This window comes from Mauremys mutica, chromosome 1 (assembly GCF_020497125.1).
Source record: "Mauremys mutica isolate MM-2020 ecotype Southern chromosome 1, ASM2049712v1, whole genome shotgun sequence".
NCBI classification, from domain to species: domain Eukaryota; kingdom Metazoa; phylum Chordata; order Testudines; family Geoemydidae; genus Mauremys; species Mauremys mutica.
The window spans coordinates 246056899-246076493 of NC_059072.1; the positions used below are offsets into that span (position 1 = coordinate 246056899).

Here is a 19595-nt window from a genome sequence, read left to right on the forward strand (position 1 = left end):
ATGGAAAAGTTAGTAATAGTTTTTTCTTCTTTGAGTGCTTGCTCATGTCCACTCCACGTTAGGTGACTCCCAAGCCAAGGAGGTGGGCTTGGAGTTCATAGACATACCAATTGCAACACTGCTTTACCAAACTTGGCATCATCTCTAGCCTGCTGGATGATGGCATAATGGGAGGAGAAGGTATGTACCGATGACCATGTTGCTGCTCTGCAGATGTCTTGGATTGGGACTTGGGCCAGAAACACCACCGATGAAGCCTGAGCTCTCGTTGAATGGGCAGGAAGCGGGACACCTACCTGCTCACAGCACATATAAAAACAGGACGTGATCCAGGATGAAATTCTCTGGACTGAAACCAGTAGTCCTTTCATCCTGGCTGCTACTGCCACAAAAAGCTGTGCGGATTTATGGGACAGCTTGATCCTCTGAAAGCAGAAAGCCAGGGCATGTCTAATATCTAGTGTATGGAAACACGCTCCTCCGAATTTTTGTGTGGTTTGGGGAAGAAAACCTGATTACTATGAAACTGCGAGCCCAGCTTTGGGAGGAATGCTGGATGGGGGCAGAATTGACCCTTGTACGTAAACATCATCATATACAGGGGTTCTGATGTAAGGGCCCTCATTTCTAAGACCCTCCTGGCTGAGATAATCACTACCAGGAAGGCAATATTCCAGGAGAGAGACAGCAGAGGGGATGATGCCAGTGGCTCAAAGGGAGGGCCCGTGATTCTCGACAAGATGAGGTGTAGGTCCCACAGGGGAATGGGATGGCGACTTTGAGGGTAAAGTCCCTGTAGTTCCTTGGAAAAAGCGACCTACTGGCTATCAGAGGGCGGAAGGCTGAGATTGCTGCTAGATTCACCTTGATCGATGAAATAGCTAGGCCCTGTTTCAGATGGAGCAGGTACTCCCACACGGACTGGAGGGATGATTGAGAGGCCTCTTTGGGATGACCACACTGAGAAACGCTTCACTTGGTGATGTAAGTCGTTCTAGCAGATTGTTTCCTACTACAAGACCAGAAAAAGTCCGCCAGAACAGGCCCACTTCACTGGATTCAACCATGGAGCTTCCACATGGTCAGTGGAGCAGACAGCCATGATCTTACGAGATCAGGTCCGGGAGGAGAAAGAGTGGCAACGGGGCCGCTACTGACAGATCCACTAATGTGCTGAACCAGTGTTGATGCGGCCAAGCAATGGCTATAAGAATGCTTGCTTTAGTTTCAGTAGGACCTTGTGTACAAGACGAATAGGTGGAAAACATGTAGAGCAGGTGCTTTGTCCATAGGAGTAGTAAGACATCTCTGAGTGAGCCTGGGCTGCGACCGCGTAGCGAACAAAACTGCTGACATTTCCTGTCCTTCTTGGTTGCAAACAGGTCTACAAGGGGAAACCCCCATCTCTGGAAGATGGATCTTGCTACGTCAGGATTAAGGAACCACTCATTGTGAGAAGAGAAAGACCCGCTGAGGTGATCTGTCAGAGAGTTCCGGGCTCCAGTAATCACAGAATCATAAAAGCTTAGGGTTGGAAGAGACCTTAGGAGATCATCTAGTCCAACTCTCTGCTCAAAGCAGGACCAACACCAACTAAATCATCCCAGCCAGATCTTTGTGAACCCGGGCCTTAAAAACCTCTAAGAATAGAGATTCCACCCACCTCCCTAGGTAACCCATTCCAGTGCTTCACAACCCTCCTAGTGAAAAAGTTTTTCCTAATATCCAACCTAAACCTCCACCACTGCAACTTGAGACCATTGCTCCTTGTTCTGTCATCAGTCACCACTGAGAACAGCCTAGCTCCATCCCCTTTGAAACCCCCTCTTCAGGTAGTTTAAGGCTATCATCAAATCCTCTCACTCTTTTCTTCTGCAGACTAAATAAGCCCAGTTCCCTCTGTGATGGGGTCTCCCTGGGGTGCAACCTGGCACTGTGGGACCACTGTGCCCCCTTAACTCTCTCCAGCCTGGGCTGTCTCTCACCATGACTTGCTAGTGATCAGCAGCAATCCCCTCCAGGTGTTTTTACCACTCAGCACAAATGCATGTGGAGCCCCACACCTAGCTATATTGCAGGAATGCTCCCAGAGCCACTCATGAATCAGACAGAGAAAGGCACCAGAGCCAAATCCCCCCCAGCTCCCAGCACTGTACCTCAGGAATATACCATCTTGTACTGCTCAAGATGGGCAGTGCAGATTTATTAATTAGTTCACCACCTCATCAATGGAAAGTGGATATACATACATCAGTCTTTGCAAAACCTGAGCAGATTGGCCACATACTTCTTACAAACTCACTGGTAAAGATAAACAGTAAAACAAATGTATTGACTATAAAAGATTGATTTTAAGTGACAGGCAAAAAGTCAGTCAGTTACCAAAATAAAATAAAATATAAGCACGCAGTCTAAACTCTCAACCCTATCAGATGGGCAACATCTAGATGAAGCAATTTCTCACCTTATTGGATATTGCAGTCCTTAATATACAGGTTTGTTCCTTAAACCTAGGCCAATCTCCTCTATTGGAGTCTTGTCTTCTTCTCAGTGTCTTAGTTGCTTGCAGTGTAGTTGGGGGCAGGAGAAAAGGCCCCATATGTGGTCACTGTGTCTGTTTTTATAACCTCAGTCCCATGTGCTTGGGGAGCACAAGTCCAGGCATGTCTCGGGGCAGTGCTGAATCTCCAGGAAAGGTTGAGCAATTCCCCTGGTGTGGCCTCATGCAAGTAAGTTATTGCATTGTAGCTCCCTTGCTGGACAATGGTTGTTGGTGGGTTGACTGATACCCCACCAGGTGTTGGTTACTTTCCTTGCTGTAGCCTCTTGGGAGTGAATATCTGGCTGATTCCCCAACTTACAGCATGTTTTAGTGATGACCATACCACCCAATTCTCATAACTTCATATGCATTAATGATATACATATATAGATAGAGAAATTAAGCAGATCATAAGCTTTCCCGTGATACCTTACAAGGCATGCTTTATATATAAAAATCAGGACATTCCCCCAAGATATAGAATGTCACACCCTCAGCCTCTCCTCATAAGTAATGTGCCCCAGCCCCCTAATCATTTTCATTGCCCTCTGCTGGACTCTCTCCAATTTGTCCACATCCTTTCTGTAGTGGGGAGCCCAAAACTGGACACAATACTCCAGATGTGCCCTCACCAATACCAAACAGAGGGGAATAATCACTTCTCTCCATCTGCTGGCAAATGTTCCTACTAATGCAGCCCAATATGCCATTAGCTTTCTTGACAACAAGGGCAGACTGTTGACTCATATCCAGCTTCTTGCCCACTGTAATCCCCAAGTCCTTTTCTACAGAACTGCCACATAGCCAGTCGGTACCCAGCCTGGGATTCTTCCGTCCTAAGTGCAGGACTCTACACTTGTCCTTGTTGAACCTCATCAGATTTCTTTTGGCCCAATCCTCCAATTTGTCTAAGTCACTCTGGACCCTATCCCTACCCTCCAGCGTATCTACCTCTCCCCCAGCTTAGTGTCATCCGTGAACTTGCTGAGGGTGCAATCCATCCCATCATCCTGATCATTAATGAAGATGTTGAACAAAACTGGCCCCAAGACCGATCCCTGGGGCACTCCGCTAGATACCGGCTGCCAACTAGACATCGAGCTGTTGATCGCTACCCGTTGAGCCCGACGATTTAGCCAGCTTTCTATCCACCTTACCGTCCATTCATCCAATCCATACTACTTTAACTTGCTGGCAAGAATACTGTGGGACACCGTATCAAAACCTTTGCTAAAAAAGTCAAGGTATAGAAGCTTCACGGTGGATGGAGTCCTTTGCACAGAAGTCTCACAAGCGAATGGCCTCTTGACAGAGGGTGGATGAGTGTGCTTCTCCCTGTTTGCTGATGTAAAACATGGCTGCCATCTGCCATGTTGTCCATGAGTACTCGCACTACTTTGCCTGCGATCTGGGGTAGAAACACCTGGCATGCTAGATGGACTGCTCTGAACTCTCGGATGTTTGTATGCAAGGACAGCTCCTCCTGAGACCACGCACCTTGAATACGGAGATGCTCGAGGCGAGCCCCCCAACCTAGACCAGATACGTCAGAGATTAGGGATACATTGATGGCTGGGAAGTGACAAAGGGATCCCTCCACCAGTTGACGGAGGTGAGGACCGGGGCAGGAACTGTACGCATGAAGTCCAAGTGGTGACGGCTCAGTGGAGAACACTGAGGCCAGCCAAGCTTGAAGGGGTCTGAGGAGCAGTCTTGCATGCTGTACCATGTAGGTGCACACTGCCATGTGACCTAAAAGTTTGAGGCAGAAACTCGCTGTCGTCATGCAGTGGGCCTTGATCTTGGATATCAAAGCTGACATTTTCTGGAAGCTCACCTCTGGGAGGAATGCTCTGGCCTGGGTAGAATCAAGCACCACCAGGATAAACTCTATCCTCTGGACAGGGAGGAGAGTTGACTTGCTCATTTATCAATAGGCCCAGGGCTCAGAAGGTAGCTTGGACCAGACTGATGCTAGCTTTCACGTGGGCCTCCGACCAGCTCTTGGATCAGCCAGTTGTCAAGGTAAGAGTAGACTCTGCCTTCACATCATGCAGCTCTAACTCCTGAGTATTGGTACCGGGCTCAGTACTGGAATCCAGGTGGCACAACGGAGTGGCCCTTCTCTCTCACACAACTGTGTATGAATGGCTGGAAGGCACTCCCAGTACCAGGGGAAAACCCCACGGATTCCTGCATGAGCCACTGCCCACCAAGCCAGATAGAGTCCCCCCTCGCACCAAGATCTGACGAAACGTAGGCTGGGTATTGGTATTGGCCCCTTGATTGGGTGCCCACTTCACCTCCAACCCCGAGGACAAGTCAGTTTGGAGGGATTGTAGGGGACTGGAACTCCTTGCTTCTGTCAGCCAGTGCCGAAGGTTCAGGGAACGGTGCTGGAGCAATGTACTCTTTGCCGACATCAGCAGGGTCGGTTTCCCTCTGGTCGGTACCAGTGGACCCAGTGCTGGATAGACGCTCAAGACAACATGCTCCCTTCTGCTCGATGACCTCATCGGTGCCAGAACGTGCTCTGCCAGAATTGGCAGTACCAGGAGAGCTGTTTGGTCCCTGGCCACTGCAAATGCCTCCGGGGTGGACTTCACTGAAATCCTGCTCGTGCCATGATGACCCCACGGTATCGGTGGATGGTCCTGTACTAAACTCAGCGGCATCTGCGAGCAGGGTGGAGTCAATGGTGCCACAAGCAGAGTTGGGGGTAAAGGAGTGGCCAGACACAGGTTTCCCACTGTTGCACTCCCTGTGTTTGTCCTTCCTCAATTCTGGGGAATGTCCCCTCTCGGATTGTTGTTTCTTGTGTTTCTTCCTCGGCACTGGTGAAGGGGGTGAAGAGGAACAGAGCTGGGAGACCAGTGCCACTGGAGGAGCACTCCGCACCAATGTCTGACCAGCTTGGTTCTGATACTGGTCTGAGCCTGGCTTCCATCAGGGTGGAACTTAGCCTAACCTTCCTGTCCTTTTTCATATGAGGCTTGAACTGGCAGCAGATCTGGCAATGCTCTCGAACGTGATCCTCCCCCAGACATTTCAGACAGCTGGAGTGCAGGTCACTCACCGGCATGGGCTTGCCGCAGGAGGTACAAGATTTGAAGCCCGGAGATCAGGGCACGCCTGCCCCTGCAGGCGGAGGATGCCCTTCTAAGCTAAATGTGGAGGATTCAACTATATACACTACTACTAAAAGAAATAACTGAAGGTAACTAAACTTGTGAAAGAAAGGATGGAATAACAGAATCACTGACTAAATGCCTCGCTAAGGCAAGAGAAGTTGTTCCAGCGACTGTCATGGGTGGTCAGATGGAACAGAGAGTGTAGGGCCAGATAGGCCCCTTATACTGGCACATGAGCACGTGGCGATAGAGCTAGCCCAACGGATACCACTGAGGGAAAAATCTCCGGTGACTGCGCATGTGGCATGCGCACACCTAACATGGAATGGACATGGCAAGCACTCGAAAAAACTAACTTCAACACAGCAAACACATGCCATTCAGTTTTAAATAATCTGTAAATACTCGTATTCTTTACCACTTAAATGCTCTGCTTTAAGCTTCAAATCTTGCCAACTTTTATAGATTTTTCTATATTCCAAATGATTACTACAGAGGCTAACTGAAATGAGTTAAACCTATATGGATTCTTACAATACAAACCTTAGAATTAACAAGTGAAACTTACCACAAATTTCCCAATGAACAAATCAGTCACCTTATTAACCAGGCAACCACTCATATAAAAGCAATTCAGACAAAAGTGATGTAGAGTTGAAAAAAATTAATCTAATTAAGCAATAAGAAACTGCAGGATGTAAACTGTGTAATAATTTACCTCTGCTGAGTTGCTATAGCTAAAATTCTCCACCGCTAAAATCCTCCTGCTGCAGCATGACAGTAATGTTTCAATTTATGGAGTGTACTACTGTACTAATTCATTAAGTTTCAAATATAAATAACTTTTTTTCTTTTACACACATTTGGACAAATTAGAAAGCATCTAGAGGAGAGCAATATATATGAAAAAAGGTTTAGAAAATCTGATTTATCAGGAAAGGTTAAAAAACTTGGACATGTTTAGTCCTGAGAAAAGAAGACTGAGGAGGGACCTGATAACTGTCTTGCAATGTGTTAAGGGCTGTTAAAAAGAGGACGATGATCAATTGTTCTCCAAGTCCACTGAAGGTAGGACAAGTAGTAATGCACTTAATCTGCAGCAAGAGAGATTTAAGTTAGATATTAGGAAAAACTTTCTAATGATAAGGGTATTTAAACTCTGGAATAGGCCTCCAAGGGAGGTTGTGGAGTTCCTGTTATTGGAAGCTTTTAAAAACAAGTTGGACACTGTCAAGGATGGTCTAGGTTTACTTATTTGTGCAATGGCAAAAGGGGCTGGACTGGATGGCTTCTTGGGGTCCTTTCCATCCCTACATTTCATCTATGATATATTCTCCCATAATGATGTAGTTATGACATGAAGACCATATATTGTTTTAAATTAAGATACCACTTCAATAGTAACAGCTTTAAGAACTGCTGAACTCATGTTACTTTTAGTTTTCAGAACTTAGGCTTGGATCTACAAAGGGACTTTTCCACAATGCCTAACTTTTAGATGCATAGAAAAATCACTGGAATCCACAAAGTCTGAGTTAGGCATCTAAGAACAGGATGCACAAAAGCCAGGACACTACGTGGGGCCACCTGAGCTAGCCAATGGGAAATGGTTATGAGAGAAGTATGTCCTAAACCCTGTCCCTCTCACAGATTTCAGCACCTAAGTCCAGGCTGCAGGGAGGCACCTATCTCTGTTTGAAATCCACAACTGGAAACCCATCTCCCCTTTCTTGGAGTTAAGACAGCTTAGGTGGCTAAGCTGTTTTTGCAATTTCACACAAAACAGCTGCGGGGGGGGGGGGGGGGGAAGGGACAGGCATCTATTACAACCTTTAAACCAGTGGTTAGGGTACTCAGCTGGTGCTTGGGAGATCCCAGTTCAATTTCCCTCTCTGCCTAATAGGATGTATAGTGTCCTGAAACAGTGAATGGAGAATTAGTTCCTTGTTGCTGCTAATGAATTTTAAATGAAGTCTATAACAAGATCTTTCAATATCCATCTCCAACATATGTGATCCCCTGGGACTGAAGAAAGGATGACCAGCCTTGGATGAATAGCATCTACCACTTCAAGCCATCATGCTATAAACCACTTTTGCACTCCCCTAATCCTGGTCCTGCTGTGCACCAGTCCAGTAGCCTTCATGGATTTAAAATAGAAGTTAGACCTTAGGCTGGTCTAACTTGCAACAGCAGCCAACAGCCTCAAGCAACTAATATGGCATCTGGGAATTGCTGGGACCCATGGAAGCTCCTGTCATGCCTCCTTTTCCCCCTGACAAAAAAACACTAAACTAAACTGGCAGGCACATGTGTGGCTTGGGAGCTACTACACTAGCTTTATGCCATCAAAAGATCCATCTATAATGGGCTGATCCTCCAGTGGCTAGTTAAGCTGATTTTAGGACTGCCTTGCACTGGTAGTGCAATGTAACACAGCTGCAGTGCAAGGAAAAAACTGTTCATACATCTCATTTTATTGCAAAATGAGGGATAATTGCAGAGCCTTTTCATCAACAACAACAAAAAATAACTTTTCAAGACACGGATGTAGAAATACTGGCAACTATAAATCTTTAACATGTATTATACTTTTCCCGAGTCCAGGATAAAAATTCTAAAGGTGCAGAGACCAATACGTAGTGGCCTATGGGTGGGTTCTGAACGACTCACAAATTCTAATAATTTTGCCTGGACAAATGAAGTTAACTATTATTACTACAGATTCAAAGTTCATTTGTTGACACCATGCCCACTTATTTTAAGAGTATACTCTACCTGTGAGAATGCTGGCAGGGCTATTACATTAATTCCTGTATCACTGTTTGGTTCTTGGAGGTCTGGTATTTGTAAGAGAACTGCTCCAACTGGCTGTGGCAGAAACTCACTGTTACACCCATTTATGGGTTCTTTTTTGCTATCACCATAAGTCTCTGCCTGTTGAATGGCGTACATTTGCTCTACTTGTTCTCTGAGATCAGATGGCAGTGCTTCCAAGACTGATTGATCTAACTGCAAATAAAAATAAAAATAAAATAAAATAAAAAGGTCATTAGATTTTCTGAGAATCAAGAACATAAGAACATAAAAACAGTTTAAAAGAGTCATAGTATTTATTTTATAAACTGAAATTAGAAGAAATTAAAACACAACAACTGACATCCTAATTTGTATACACAAGCTGACTTGGGAATCTGACAGTACTGAATGTTGTAGCAAAAGGCAAAATTAAGTTAGTATACATAAATGCTTAGTCTTGTATTTTTAAAAATAATATTTAACATAGTAAATATAATTCCTATATAAACTTCCCTTCACATTCATCTAATCTTCATTATAACCCTAAATAACTAATCAAATAAGATACTGGCAACATGTATATTGATTTGAACATAAGTCTACTATCTGGTCTAAAGCAGCTGACTGATCATTCAATACAGCAATTGAGTGATCATTCAGTTTAGTGCCAGGATATTTTTATATATATATGCTCCAATTTACTTTGGTGTTACTAATCTGGTGTACTTACAGCAACATCAGATTTCTCATTGCCATATTTGTAACATGGGTTTTATTAGTACAATCAGTAAATTTAGGATATGCTTTTTCCCCCAAACCATAAACACCATTCAATATTCAAGTCAGTTCTCAACAGTTGGCCCTAGGGGTAGATTCTGATAAAACATAAAACTACGAACATTGAACAAATGAAATGGTGCATCAGATTCCAAAAGCTGAAGTATGTAATTGCAGCTCCCTGAATGACAGAGAGTATGACTGATAATCACAATAGGAACATCTTAAATGTAGATTTAGAATCATAGAATCATTTGAATCCATGTTGCTTAAAATTATTATTTATTATTGTTGCACCTAGGAGATCCAGACAGGGGCTAGGACTACATTGTTGGAGGCTAGTGGTGGGCAACCTGAGGCCCGTCAGGGTAATCCGCTGGTGGGCAAGGAGACAGTGTTTACATTGACTGTCCGCAGGCACGGCCACCCGCAGCTCCCAGTGGCCACAATTCGTCGTTCCCAGACAATGGGAGCTGCAGAAAGCAGTGGAGGCCGGAGGGCCACTGGGAGCTGCGGGTGGCCGTGCCTGCGGACAACACTGTCTCATGACCCACCAGCGGATTATCCTGACAGGCCGTGTGTGGCCAGCAGGCCGCAGGTTGCCCACCACTGTTGGAGGCTCTGTACAAATACAGAACAAAAAGGAAGTCTCTAAAGTGAAAGGAAAATAGCAATCTGTACAGAATGAAATACCGCATTTGCTGGTAAGTCTTGCAAATTCAGGTTTCAGGGGAGTATTCTAAATGCTTTCTTCTACTGATTATCCTTGAGAAAAATTTTAAAATCTCATACCCAAGGCACAGACTAGGGGTATATAATTGCAGGAATTTATCAACAAAAAGAAATATAACATTAAATATAGAAGTTTATTTTGTTAGTAACTAAACTTGTGAAAGAAAGGGTGTCTATTTTATACTTTTCTTTCTCATTTGCAGAGCTTTTCCTTTTGTAAATATGTCTAGGAAATGATTGTGTTGGTACACAAAGAAACCTGAAGAAAGCAGATTAAGTTTAATTCTGAGCTTTCAAAGTTTAGTAGTGTTATGCATGGGAAAAAGTCTCCAATGGTTGACTATCCTGAACTCATCTTTTAAAAGTTAAACTTCCAGTCCCAAAGAAGCACAAGGCAGCCTGCATACTGAGAACATCAGTGAAAATTCTGGTGCTATATCAAAGTACCCAACTACCTTTTTCCATATTTGCAGAGTGATCTTTAAGACAGCATTTTGTCTGATCTCCTGAGGGAGCAAAAGGTCTTCACCATAAATGAGGCTGGAAAGAAGAAAAGGAGAGCACCATGCTGCTTCAACGCTTTGGTTCTTTGGGACAATCTTGAATTTCTGAATAATCTAACCATTTCTAAGCATACTGAATTAGAGCACAAGAAGAGTGAGCTTTTCAAATTCTATTACTTTTCTATTTTGTGTAATATATTAAACAAAATTAACATGGCAAAATCTGAACTGTGTCATTTGAACCTTTTGAATTAGTTGTGTTACTAATTAATGAGTACGGTAAAGTGTAACCTTGTACGGAGCAGAATTCTTATTTAGCTCTAGTCAGGTATTAGGATGAGCAGGTGTGAATATCAGGATTATAACAAAAAGATACTAACAGTGCTTAAGAGCTCTACCTTCATGAAAAACATAAATGGTACTTTGTAAAAGTCACCTTTAATAGTTCATTAGTAATTAGCCTATATGGAAAATAGTCCTATTAATAACATAATAATTAAAGCTCAGCACATACTACAGAGTTTAAAAAAATACATATTTAAATTCCTAACAGAGTATTGACATTTTTATTATATACTAGCATTAACACAAAAAAGTTTCGTAACTCTGAGTTAAGTTTTCAGAACCTCATGATTTTTAAAGCCAAGATTTGTATTTCTTTAAAGGGCTTTAGAGTTGCTGGGTGTAGGGTAATCTATTCAATACCCTGATCTTGGAGTATCTTCTCCTTTTTAGTCCCAGTTCCATTCCCTGACACTGTAAAAAGGAAGAAAAATACTGGAAGAATGACAGTTTTTCCTGTTGGGTATTTACCACCAAAAATGGGAACTGCATTCCTGAACAGTAATTACAAACAAGTATGTATCAGATGTTCCATACCCCTCACATTTACCTGGGAAGGTGAAGGAACCTCAATACTTAAATTAAGTCTTGATTTTACGCTGATAGGAGTGTGTAAACCATTCCATTTAACTGCAGACTCAGCCTTGCTGGTAATGGGATTGAGACCAGATGTCAGATGAGTAGTGAGAGATGGCAGAAAAGTGCATGTTCTTGATGCAGATGATATTTCGAGATCCATAGCAGCCACAAATACTATAAATGTAGAAAACAATATACAGAAAAATTATCTTAACGTTCAAAAACAACTTACTTTTCACATGATATGGAATTTTAGTTACCTTATGCTTCTACTGAAAAACATTTGGTAGTTTGTGCAATAATGGGAATGGTTAGTGAGAACTTTTTTCCACTTTAAATATCTACCTTTAATTATCCATCTAGCTTTTCAAGATTTTGTAGAAGTTCTGATTCTAAACTAATCCATACATCCCTCTTTTTTAGAAATCAAATTAAAAACGAGTTGTTTCTTAAAGGAAGCAAATAATATCACAAACCCCAAATACAACTGACCATGGCAGTTTAAAGCATGCAGTGTTGTTGTAGCCGTGTCAGTCCAGGGTGAGGTAATATCTTTTATTTGACCAACTTCTGTTGGTGAGAGACACAAATTTTCCAGTTTATACAGAGCTCTTCTTCAGGTCTGGAAAATGTACTTAGAGTGTCACAGGTAAATACAAGCTGGAACAGATTGCTTAGCATAAGTAGTTACTGACCTTCTTTATGTTCTTCTTCTGAACATTTCTTAGTTTTCTGAATATGGAGAAGATCGATAACTGAATGTGATCCCCCAGGTAAATGTCCAGATGGTACTGATGAGCGAGAGGAAACAGCTGAAGTGGTTTTATTGATGGGAACTAACTGATGCACCTGAATTCCAACCTCAAAACAAAAAACATATTTTGTATCCTTATTTGTAATCACAAAGTCAAGAACAGTAGCAAATAAGGGCAACTTAAGCAGACATAAATTTAATGAAGTATTTTGTAATATATAAACTCCCCCAACCCTCCTAACCAAACCCATCCACTTATTACTAGAGGAAAAATATTTTGCAGGTACTAAAAAACAAAATCAGCCCCCAAAGTCAACAGCTAAGAAATTACAAAAGTGCCACCCTTCTTCATTTCTCTGGGAGTAAAGTAAAGAAAAAGTGTGTCTCAACAGGACGATATGAATCATTTATATAACTTATATTGGTTTTAAAAATTATACGAACTCCCCAAACTCAAACAAATATATATGTTGCAACCAGGAGTAGAAATTTATACTAACTCAGAGAAGTACCCACGACAGGTGAAAGATGTACCAAGTGAGGGATACTATTTTTTAATTCCAACTCACTGATCTAATCTATACTACACTTACCACTTCAGTATCTGAGTATCAGACAAACAGTGAAGGTCCATGCCAAGTGCACAAAGGCAGGGTTTCCCTCCAAGTGCAATAGTAACAAACATACTTTCATTTTCTACCAGATACATTTCCCCCCGGAAAAGCTTCTCTCACCTTTAATTTAGTCCAAAATAATATCCAAAACAAAACTGCAGAAGTATTCTTAAAAATTATTTTGCCCAATTCAATGGTGCACCTGGGTACTATTTTGCAGGCTTACCTCCAACTTTTCTAAAATCTTGGACAGGAAATCCTGAGATAGTGTACAACAGGCCACACAGAGCATGAAATAGGCGATGGGTGGGGGGCTGCTAGGACTATTTTTTATGTTTACATAGCTAGGATATTATTCACTGCCAATTAGTTTTACTGTAATTGTGATATTAAACTGTGAAACTGTGAAAACTCTCTCTATAAAAATGGCATGTTTGAGCTTGCACATTTCTATTCTAAAAAGATTACTAAATTAAGTGTAGCCAGTTTACAAATAGTCAAGTTGTACTTTATCATATGTGAAACTAGTACCCTGTTAATGTCAATCCAAGTCTGTGCAGCCTAAGAAAGTTGCATAAATATATCAATGTAGAGCAGGAAATGTAAAACACAAACTTGAACTCTTAGTTTTATTAACTCACCCCTCGCATATCTGATATGTTCAATTTCATTGTGTGAAACATGTTTAGTGTTTCCTTCCCAATTACTTTTGCACTATCTGTTGCATGGTCAAGAGTTACAGTTCTGCAAAGAATAAAATACAGTTAAAGAAAAGATGCATTACAAAATCGTAAAGAGACTTTACACTATTCATTCCAGACATCATCTCAAAGAAAGATATACTACTTGATACCACAGAGGAAAGTAATTTCTCAGTCTACAAAACTGGAATAATATTTTTTAGGAAAACTAGGACAAACACATTATAGAAACATTGATTAAAATCAATACTTATGAGAGATGATTACCAGTCTAACACAATTTTAAAACATTCTGGATTAAGTTAATAGCGAGGAAGGGAGAAACATTTTTGTCCTCAATAATTAACTAACATTAATGATCTGATAGGTGAGACATCCACATTTTACTGAGGCCATCCTAATATGTATATAGCAGCCAGAGATGTAGAGGAGTCTATTTCAGTCGCAGCCTTCTTTCCTCCAAACCCTGAAGGATGTACTGGTGGCATCAAGCTCCTTCTTTCCCACGCCTGCCTCATCTAACACCTACTATCTTCTCCCAATATTGTCTCATTGATCTCTTGTACATCTCTTTTTCTTGGTCTGTACCTAGCTGTTGTCTTGTCTTATACTTAGATTCCAAGTTCTTTGATGTGATGACTATATTTTTGTTTTCTATTTGTACAGTACCTAATACAATTGGATGCTAGCCCAAAGACTAATGCTCGTAAGTGCTATAATACATATAATAAACAACATGCCTCTCAACTTTCTAACCTCTGAGGTATGTTCTGTTCACCTTTCCTCCCCTTTTCTGTAAGTGCAGCTATCATTTATTGTTCTTAATGTTCCCTGTCCTCTCTTTCTAATTTGGACACATTTGGCTCTCCTTCCTTTCCTCTCCTATATTCTCCATTTTTATCCTGGATGAGTTCCGTTTTCAGACTGATTGATTCTGCTGCTTCTCACTTCTTCTACTTTACTTCCTCCTCTAGCTCTAGATCTACTGCCCAGTACATCTATGAAAGGGATCAGTATTAATACTTTTCATATGGGGCAAATCTGTGCAGTAATTGATTTGTGTAAAGCATTTGTACAGCATGCCATTCTACTTTATTGAAAAGACTTAAAGACTATTAGCTTTGGAAAAACCCGATTTCATTATATCTATATCAACAGCATTACATCAGATAGTTATATTCCACAAACAGGGTGCCAGAGATTCTCTGAGATCTAATCTTATTTTCAGCATAATTCAAACAGGTGGATGTTCTCAAGGTCACCTTTTATAAAAATATTAATATTTATTCTGCGTATACTTCACCAACATCAGTTTGAGAGTGTACTATCGTAGACTTTTAACAAAAAAAAAAATCATTCATTTTAGGATTTGCTGAATTCAAGGAACTGTACACTTTAATAAGTATTTGGCAGGCAATTAGTGCTGCATACTGTAGCAGAGTGTCAGTAAGTATTACCAATTATTACTTTATTGTTTAAAACAGGAAAAAAGCATAAAGCCTGACTAAGCTTTTTTTTTTTTTTTTTTTTTTTTTTTAAGGTTTGTAATTAGCCTTCTGGAATCTCTGAATCCCTGAAAAGATTTATTGGAAGCTGATCACCACAAAGATTAGACTGGGGTGCTCTGATTGGTGCTGCTGATTGTAATACAGTGCTGAAGAAAATTAACACACAATTTTAAAAACTGTGTCAAGGTGGGTATTTTCAGCCAGTTGCTCTTCCAAAAGTGATTTTGACTATCTAAGCCTTTTCAGGAAGGCTTTCCAGTCCAGAAAACCCCCGCTTATTTCATGACCATCACAATGAAGTTCCCTTTCTCCTTCTAAAGGAGACTGGAAGGAAAGATATTAGTCTCTAAACTCCTCTAAGATTACAAGAGGAAAACGTATTTAAGACATTTTTTGCATGAAAATCCTAAACTATAGTCATGTTTCTATAGGAAAACCAGATCACCACCTAGGACTATATCGGGGTAGGCAACCTATGGCACGCGTGCCGAAGGCAGCACACGAGCTGATTTTCAGTGGCACTCATACTGCCCGAGTTCTGACCACCGGTCCAGGGGGCTCTGCACTTTAATTTAATTTTAAATGAAGCTTCTTAAACATTTTAAAAACCTTATTTACTTTACATACAAAATAGTTTCGTTAAATATTATAGACTTATAGAAAGAGACCTCCTAAAAACATTAAAATGTATTACTGGCACGCGAAACCTTAAATTAGAGTGAATAAATGTAGATTTGGCACACCACTTCTGAAAGGTTGCCGACCCCTGGACTATATTAAACAAAACATACAGGAAGTTTGAGAACAGTACTGCAGCTATTATATAGTAATAGATACTATATAAAGCCCAATTCTGCAAGGCACTGAGCACCTTTAACACCCTTTATGTTTTATTGGGAGTTCACGAGGCTCAGCACCCTGCAGTAGTGGGTCCATACCTACATATTGATAAGTTTTTAATTCTATGCAAGGTTACCTGGCAATGTTGTCACAGATTCCATGGCCTCCATATTTTGCAGGCTCCACAGGGGCCCCAGCCTTTCTGACCATGATTTTAAGAGTTAACCGTTTTCCCTTCATCCCAGCAGCTTCAAGTCTATGTTGGATCTCTTCTGAAAGACTCAGAAGGAAAGCTTCTGCTTCCTTAGGCTAAACGGAAGGAAAAAAAAAGTTTTTTATCACTGTCATGCATCTGATGCAGAGAGCTAAAATGTCTTTAAAAATATGTAAATTAATTTATTGCATGTAGTTTTGGCATGAAACTAAAGGATACACTATAAAGATTTTAAAAATAAAAAAAGAGCACAGCCAACTGACTACAGCAAGAAAATTCAAAGGTAAAAGTGCCTCTTTTTTGCCTCTGAATAGGAGAATTTTCACTGCATGTATACTGCTATACTGATGTATGACAAATCTGAGGATACAAATTTCATATCATTTTATCATTTGTAGTGAGAGGAGAATGTTTTGGCAACATCTGAGGTAAATCACACACTTTTGAGATGTGGAACATTGAAAAATTAGTTTTATTTTTCTACAGAAAAGTGCAACTTCTTTGTAGAGCCATCATAAGAACAGTCTGATACACAAACTTCAAGTTGTTTTACTCAAGAGATTTTGATGACAACTAGTACGAACCCTAAAAAGAGGAAGTTACTCACCTTGTGCAGTAACGATAGTTTTGTAAAATGTGTTTCCCTGTGGGAAACAGATATTCCACTGTAAGAATATCTGCACCTCTAATCAGAGATTTTAGGTAGCGGTGTCAGTTTAGCCTGCACATGTGCGCTCCCTCCCATGCTGCCTCGAGGCTATCTACACTGTGAGGGTGAACCCCCGCCCAGTTCCTTCTCTACACAAAGTCCCTTATAGACAATACTGAAGTAGAGGGGAGGAGGGTGGGTTATGGAGCACCCATAGGGACAAACATCTTGAAGAACCATTGCACAAAGTAACTCCCTCTTTGAGTAGTGTCCCAGTGGGTGCGCTCCACCGTAAGTGGCTTCACAGCAATATTCTCCATGGAAGGCTGGGGCTTTGGAGTCAGTTACTACAGAGAGTACCATAGAGGGCAGTGGAGGATGAATCTCCAGTCATCGCACAATGATCTGTGAAAGTGTGGACAGAGGCCCAAGTTCTCTGTCCCGCAGAGTGGATTCCCAGTGAGTGTAATGTGGCCCAGGAATCCTTCAAGGTGTGAAGAGAAGAGTCTGTCTTCTCCGCGAAGAGCTTGGGCCCTTCAAATGGGAGATCTTTCACTGTAGTCTGCAGCTCTTTGGGCGACCCAGAAGGGTTTAGCCAACAAGAATGTCTCATTACCACTGCCACAGAGACAGAGCTTGCCATTGTATCGGCTGCGTCCAGTGCAGTCTGTAACACTGTTCTGGCTACTAATTGACCCTCTCTGACAATCGCCTGAAACTGTTCCTTTTGTCTCTCTGGTAAATGTTCCAGAAATGCATTGAGTTTCTCATAATTAATACAATTATATTTGGCGATGGATGCTCGGTAGTTTGCAACTCTAACCTGCAATGTCGCTGACAAATATGCCTTCCTCTCATAGAGATGTAGCCTTTTCCAATCACAATCGTATGGGTCGACCGGGCGTGATGTGGTTAATGCATGAGGCAAGCAACATCAACTACAATGGAGTTGGGTTGTGGATGTTGAAACAGGAAGTTTGCCTCTTTGGGAGGGATGCAGAAATTTTTGTCGGCTCTCTTGCCAGTTGGTGTCTGCCAGATGACTTTGGCAGGATCTAGAATTGACTCATTAATTGGGAGGGCAATTCTGGGTGAGTAGGAGGTGTGCAGAATATCCACCAGTGTGTGATGTGCATCTGCTACCTCTTGTAGAGGAATCTGCAGCAGGTCTGCCACCTTAGTAAGGCCTTGCAAGTTCTTGAAATCATCAGCTAGTGATGGGGGGAGGAGCATTACAGCCTCATCTGGCAAAGATAAGGAGAAGTTTGCTGGAGGGGTAGCTTCCCCTTCAAGACTTTCCTCCTTTTCCTCAAGTTTCCTCCTCCTCTGGTTCAGGGGCTCTGGACAGTGACGCTGTAGAAGACCATCAAGGCAGACTCTTTCTGAGAGACATTAAATGCCCGTGAAGTTTGGGATTTGTATGTTGCCCAAGGAACCCAATACAGCCCTGGGGAGGGGAAGATGACTGGTGGGAGTGCCCAAAGGGGCCCATACCATGATCATGGTTAGTTCGATGGACTTGAGGAAGACCCTTGTATTGTGATGGTGGGCCATGATGAGAGCCCAGGGAAATGACATCCTCCTGGTCATTGTCAGACTTGTTACCGAGTAAGGGGGGCACTGGCTGGGGTATTGGTGGTACACAGCCTGGTGCTGAGTGCAATTCCAGGTGCCAGGATGTGCTCAAAAGCAGGATCCTGGTACTAAATAATGGGGATTGTGGTTCTTCCCCAACTGTCAGGTGTCTAGGGTACTGGAACTCTTACGGTACCATCGGCTCACTCGGTACTGTGGAGGAGTGTCCGTACCGATGGTTGTGAAGGTGCAGAGCGTTCCCTAGATGGGGCTTTGTCTCACCCAACCGAAGGTTTTCTCAGAGCTGCTCCTTTAGAGGCGGTAGAGTGTTTGTCTTTATCCTTAGAGACCAGTACCACAACCTCAGAGCTTGAGCTCCAGGTGCGTGTAGGTGGTGCGGCAGAGCTCACAGCAGAAGCACTCTGATGTTTCTGGGTACCATGGTTCAGAGCAGCCAGTACCAAGGTGGCCACACTGGGGAACCCCTCTGACTGACCAACGACTCAATTTGGGGACTTTGAGCCCTTTCTCTTTAGACTTTACGGGAGGGATCTGCTGGTCTTTCTGTGACTCTAACCCCTTTGAAGTTGAAGGCTCCAGGGATGATCCAGGGTCAGCACTTGGAGGCTGAAGTGTTTTTTCCATAAGGAGGAGTTTCAACTTCAGCTCCCTTTTCTTGCAAGACCTCGGCTTTAACTAGGGGCAGAGGGAGCACTTCTGAGGGATATGTGACTCTCTCAGACATCCAGAGGCAACTCTAGAACAGGGGTCAGCAACCTCTGGCACGCGGCTTGCCAGGGTAAGCACCCTGGCAGGCTGGGCCAGTTTGTTTATCTGCTGCATAAGCAGGTTTGGTGGACAGCGGCTCCCCCTGGCCGCGGTTCGCCGTCCCAGGCTCCAGTGGGAGCCGCGGTCCGCCGAACCTGCCAACGTGGCCAGAAGCTGCCGACCCCTGCTCTAGAAGCGGGGCATTCCCCATGGGAGGGAGGTATCACCTTCTAGCAATGAGGAATGCAGAAGAAAGTTCTTCTTTCCTCTCTTCTTTTATTCCCCCTTCCCCCGTCTTTTTTTTTTATTTTTTTTTATTAACTGAAAGAACTTAGAGAGTCTTCTAAAGACCCTTGGGGCAGGAAACATAAGCTAAAGTTCTTTTCTAATCCCAAGGGGATAAAATGGAAACATTAACTACTAAGGAGAACAAAAAGAAACAAAAACAACTACTACTTATACTAAGGACACAGATAACGAAGGGACAACTGCTGGCTCCTTCAGTGCTAGACAGCCTTGAGGCAGACCACTAGGGAGGGAGAGTGCACGAGCAGGCTGGCACAGCGG

At 42.6% G+C, this 19595-nt stretch overlaps 1 protein-coding gene across 3 annotated transcripts in view; it reads right to left on the reverse strand.

Annotated features, from left to right (window-relative positions):
* Nucleotides 1-19595, reverse strand: part of REV1 (REV1 DNA directed polymerase) — a 108040-nt gene that overhangs the window by 33440 nt on the left and 55005 nt on the right. For all 3 annotated transcript variants that reach the window (XM_045005785.1, XM_045005765.1, XM_045005774.1), the window contains exons 14-18: nt 15959-16131; nt 13415-13517; nt 12101-12266; nt 11377-11579; nt 8452-8685 (exon numbers count right to left, since the gene is read on the reverse strand). In XM_045005785.1, coding sequence (XP_044861720.1) covers nt 8452-8685; nt 11377-11579; nt 12101-12266; nt 13415-13517; nt 15959-16131 — 879 coding nt within the window. The remainder of the gene's footprint in view (nt 1-8451; nt 8686-11376; nt 11580-12100; nt 12267-13414; nt 13518-15958; nt 16132-19595) is intronic.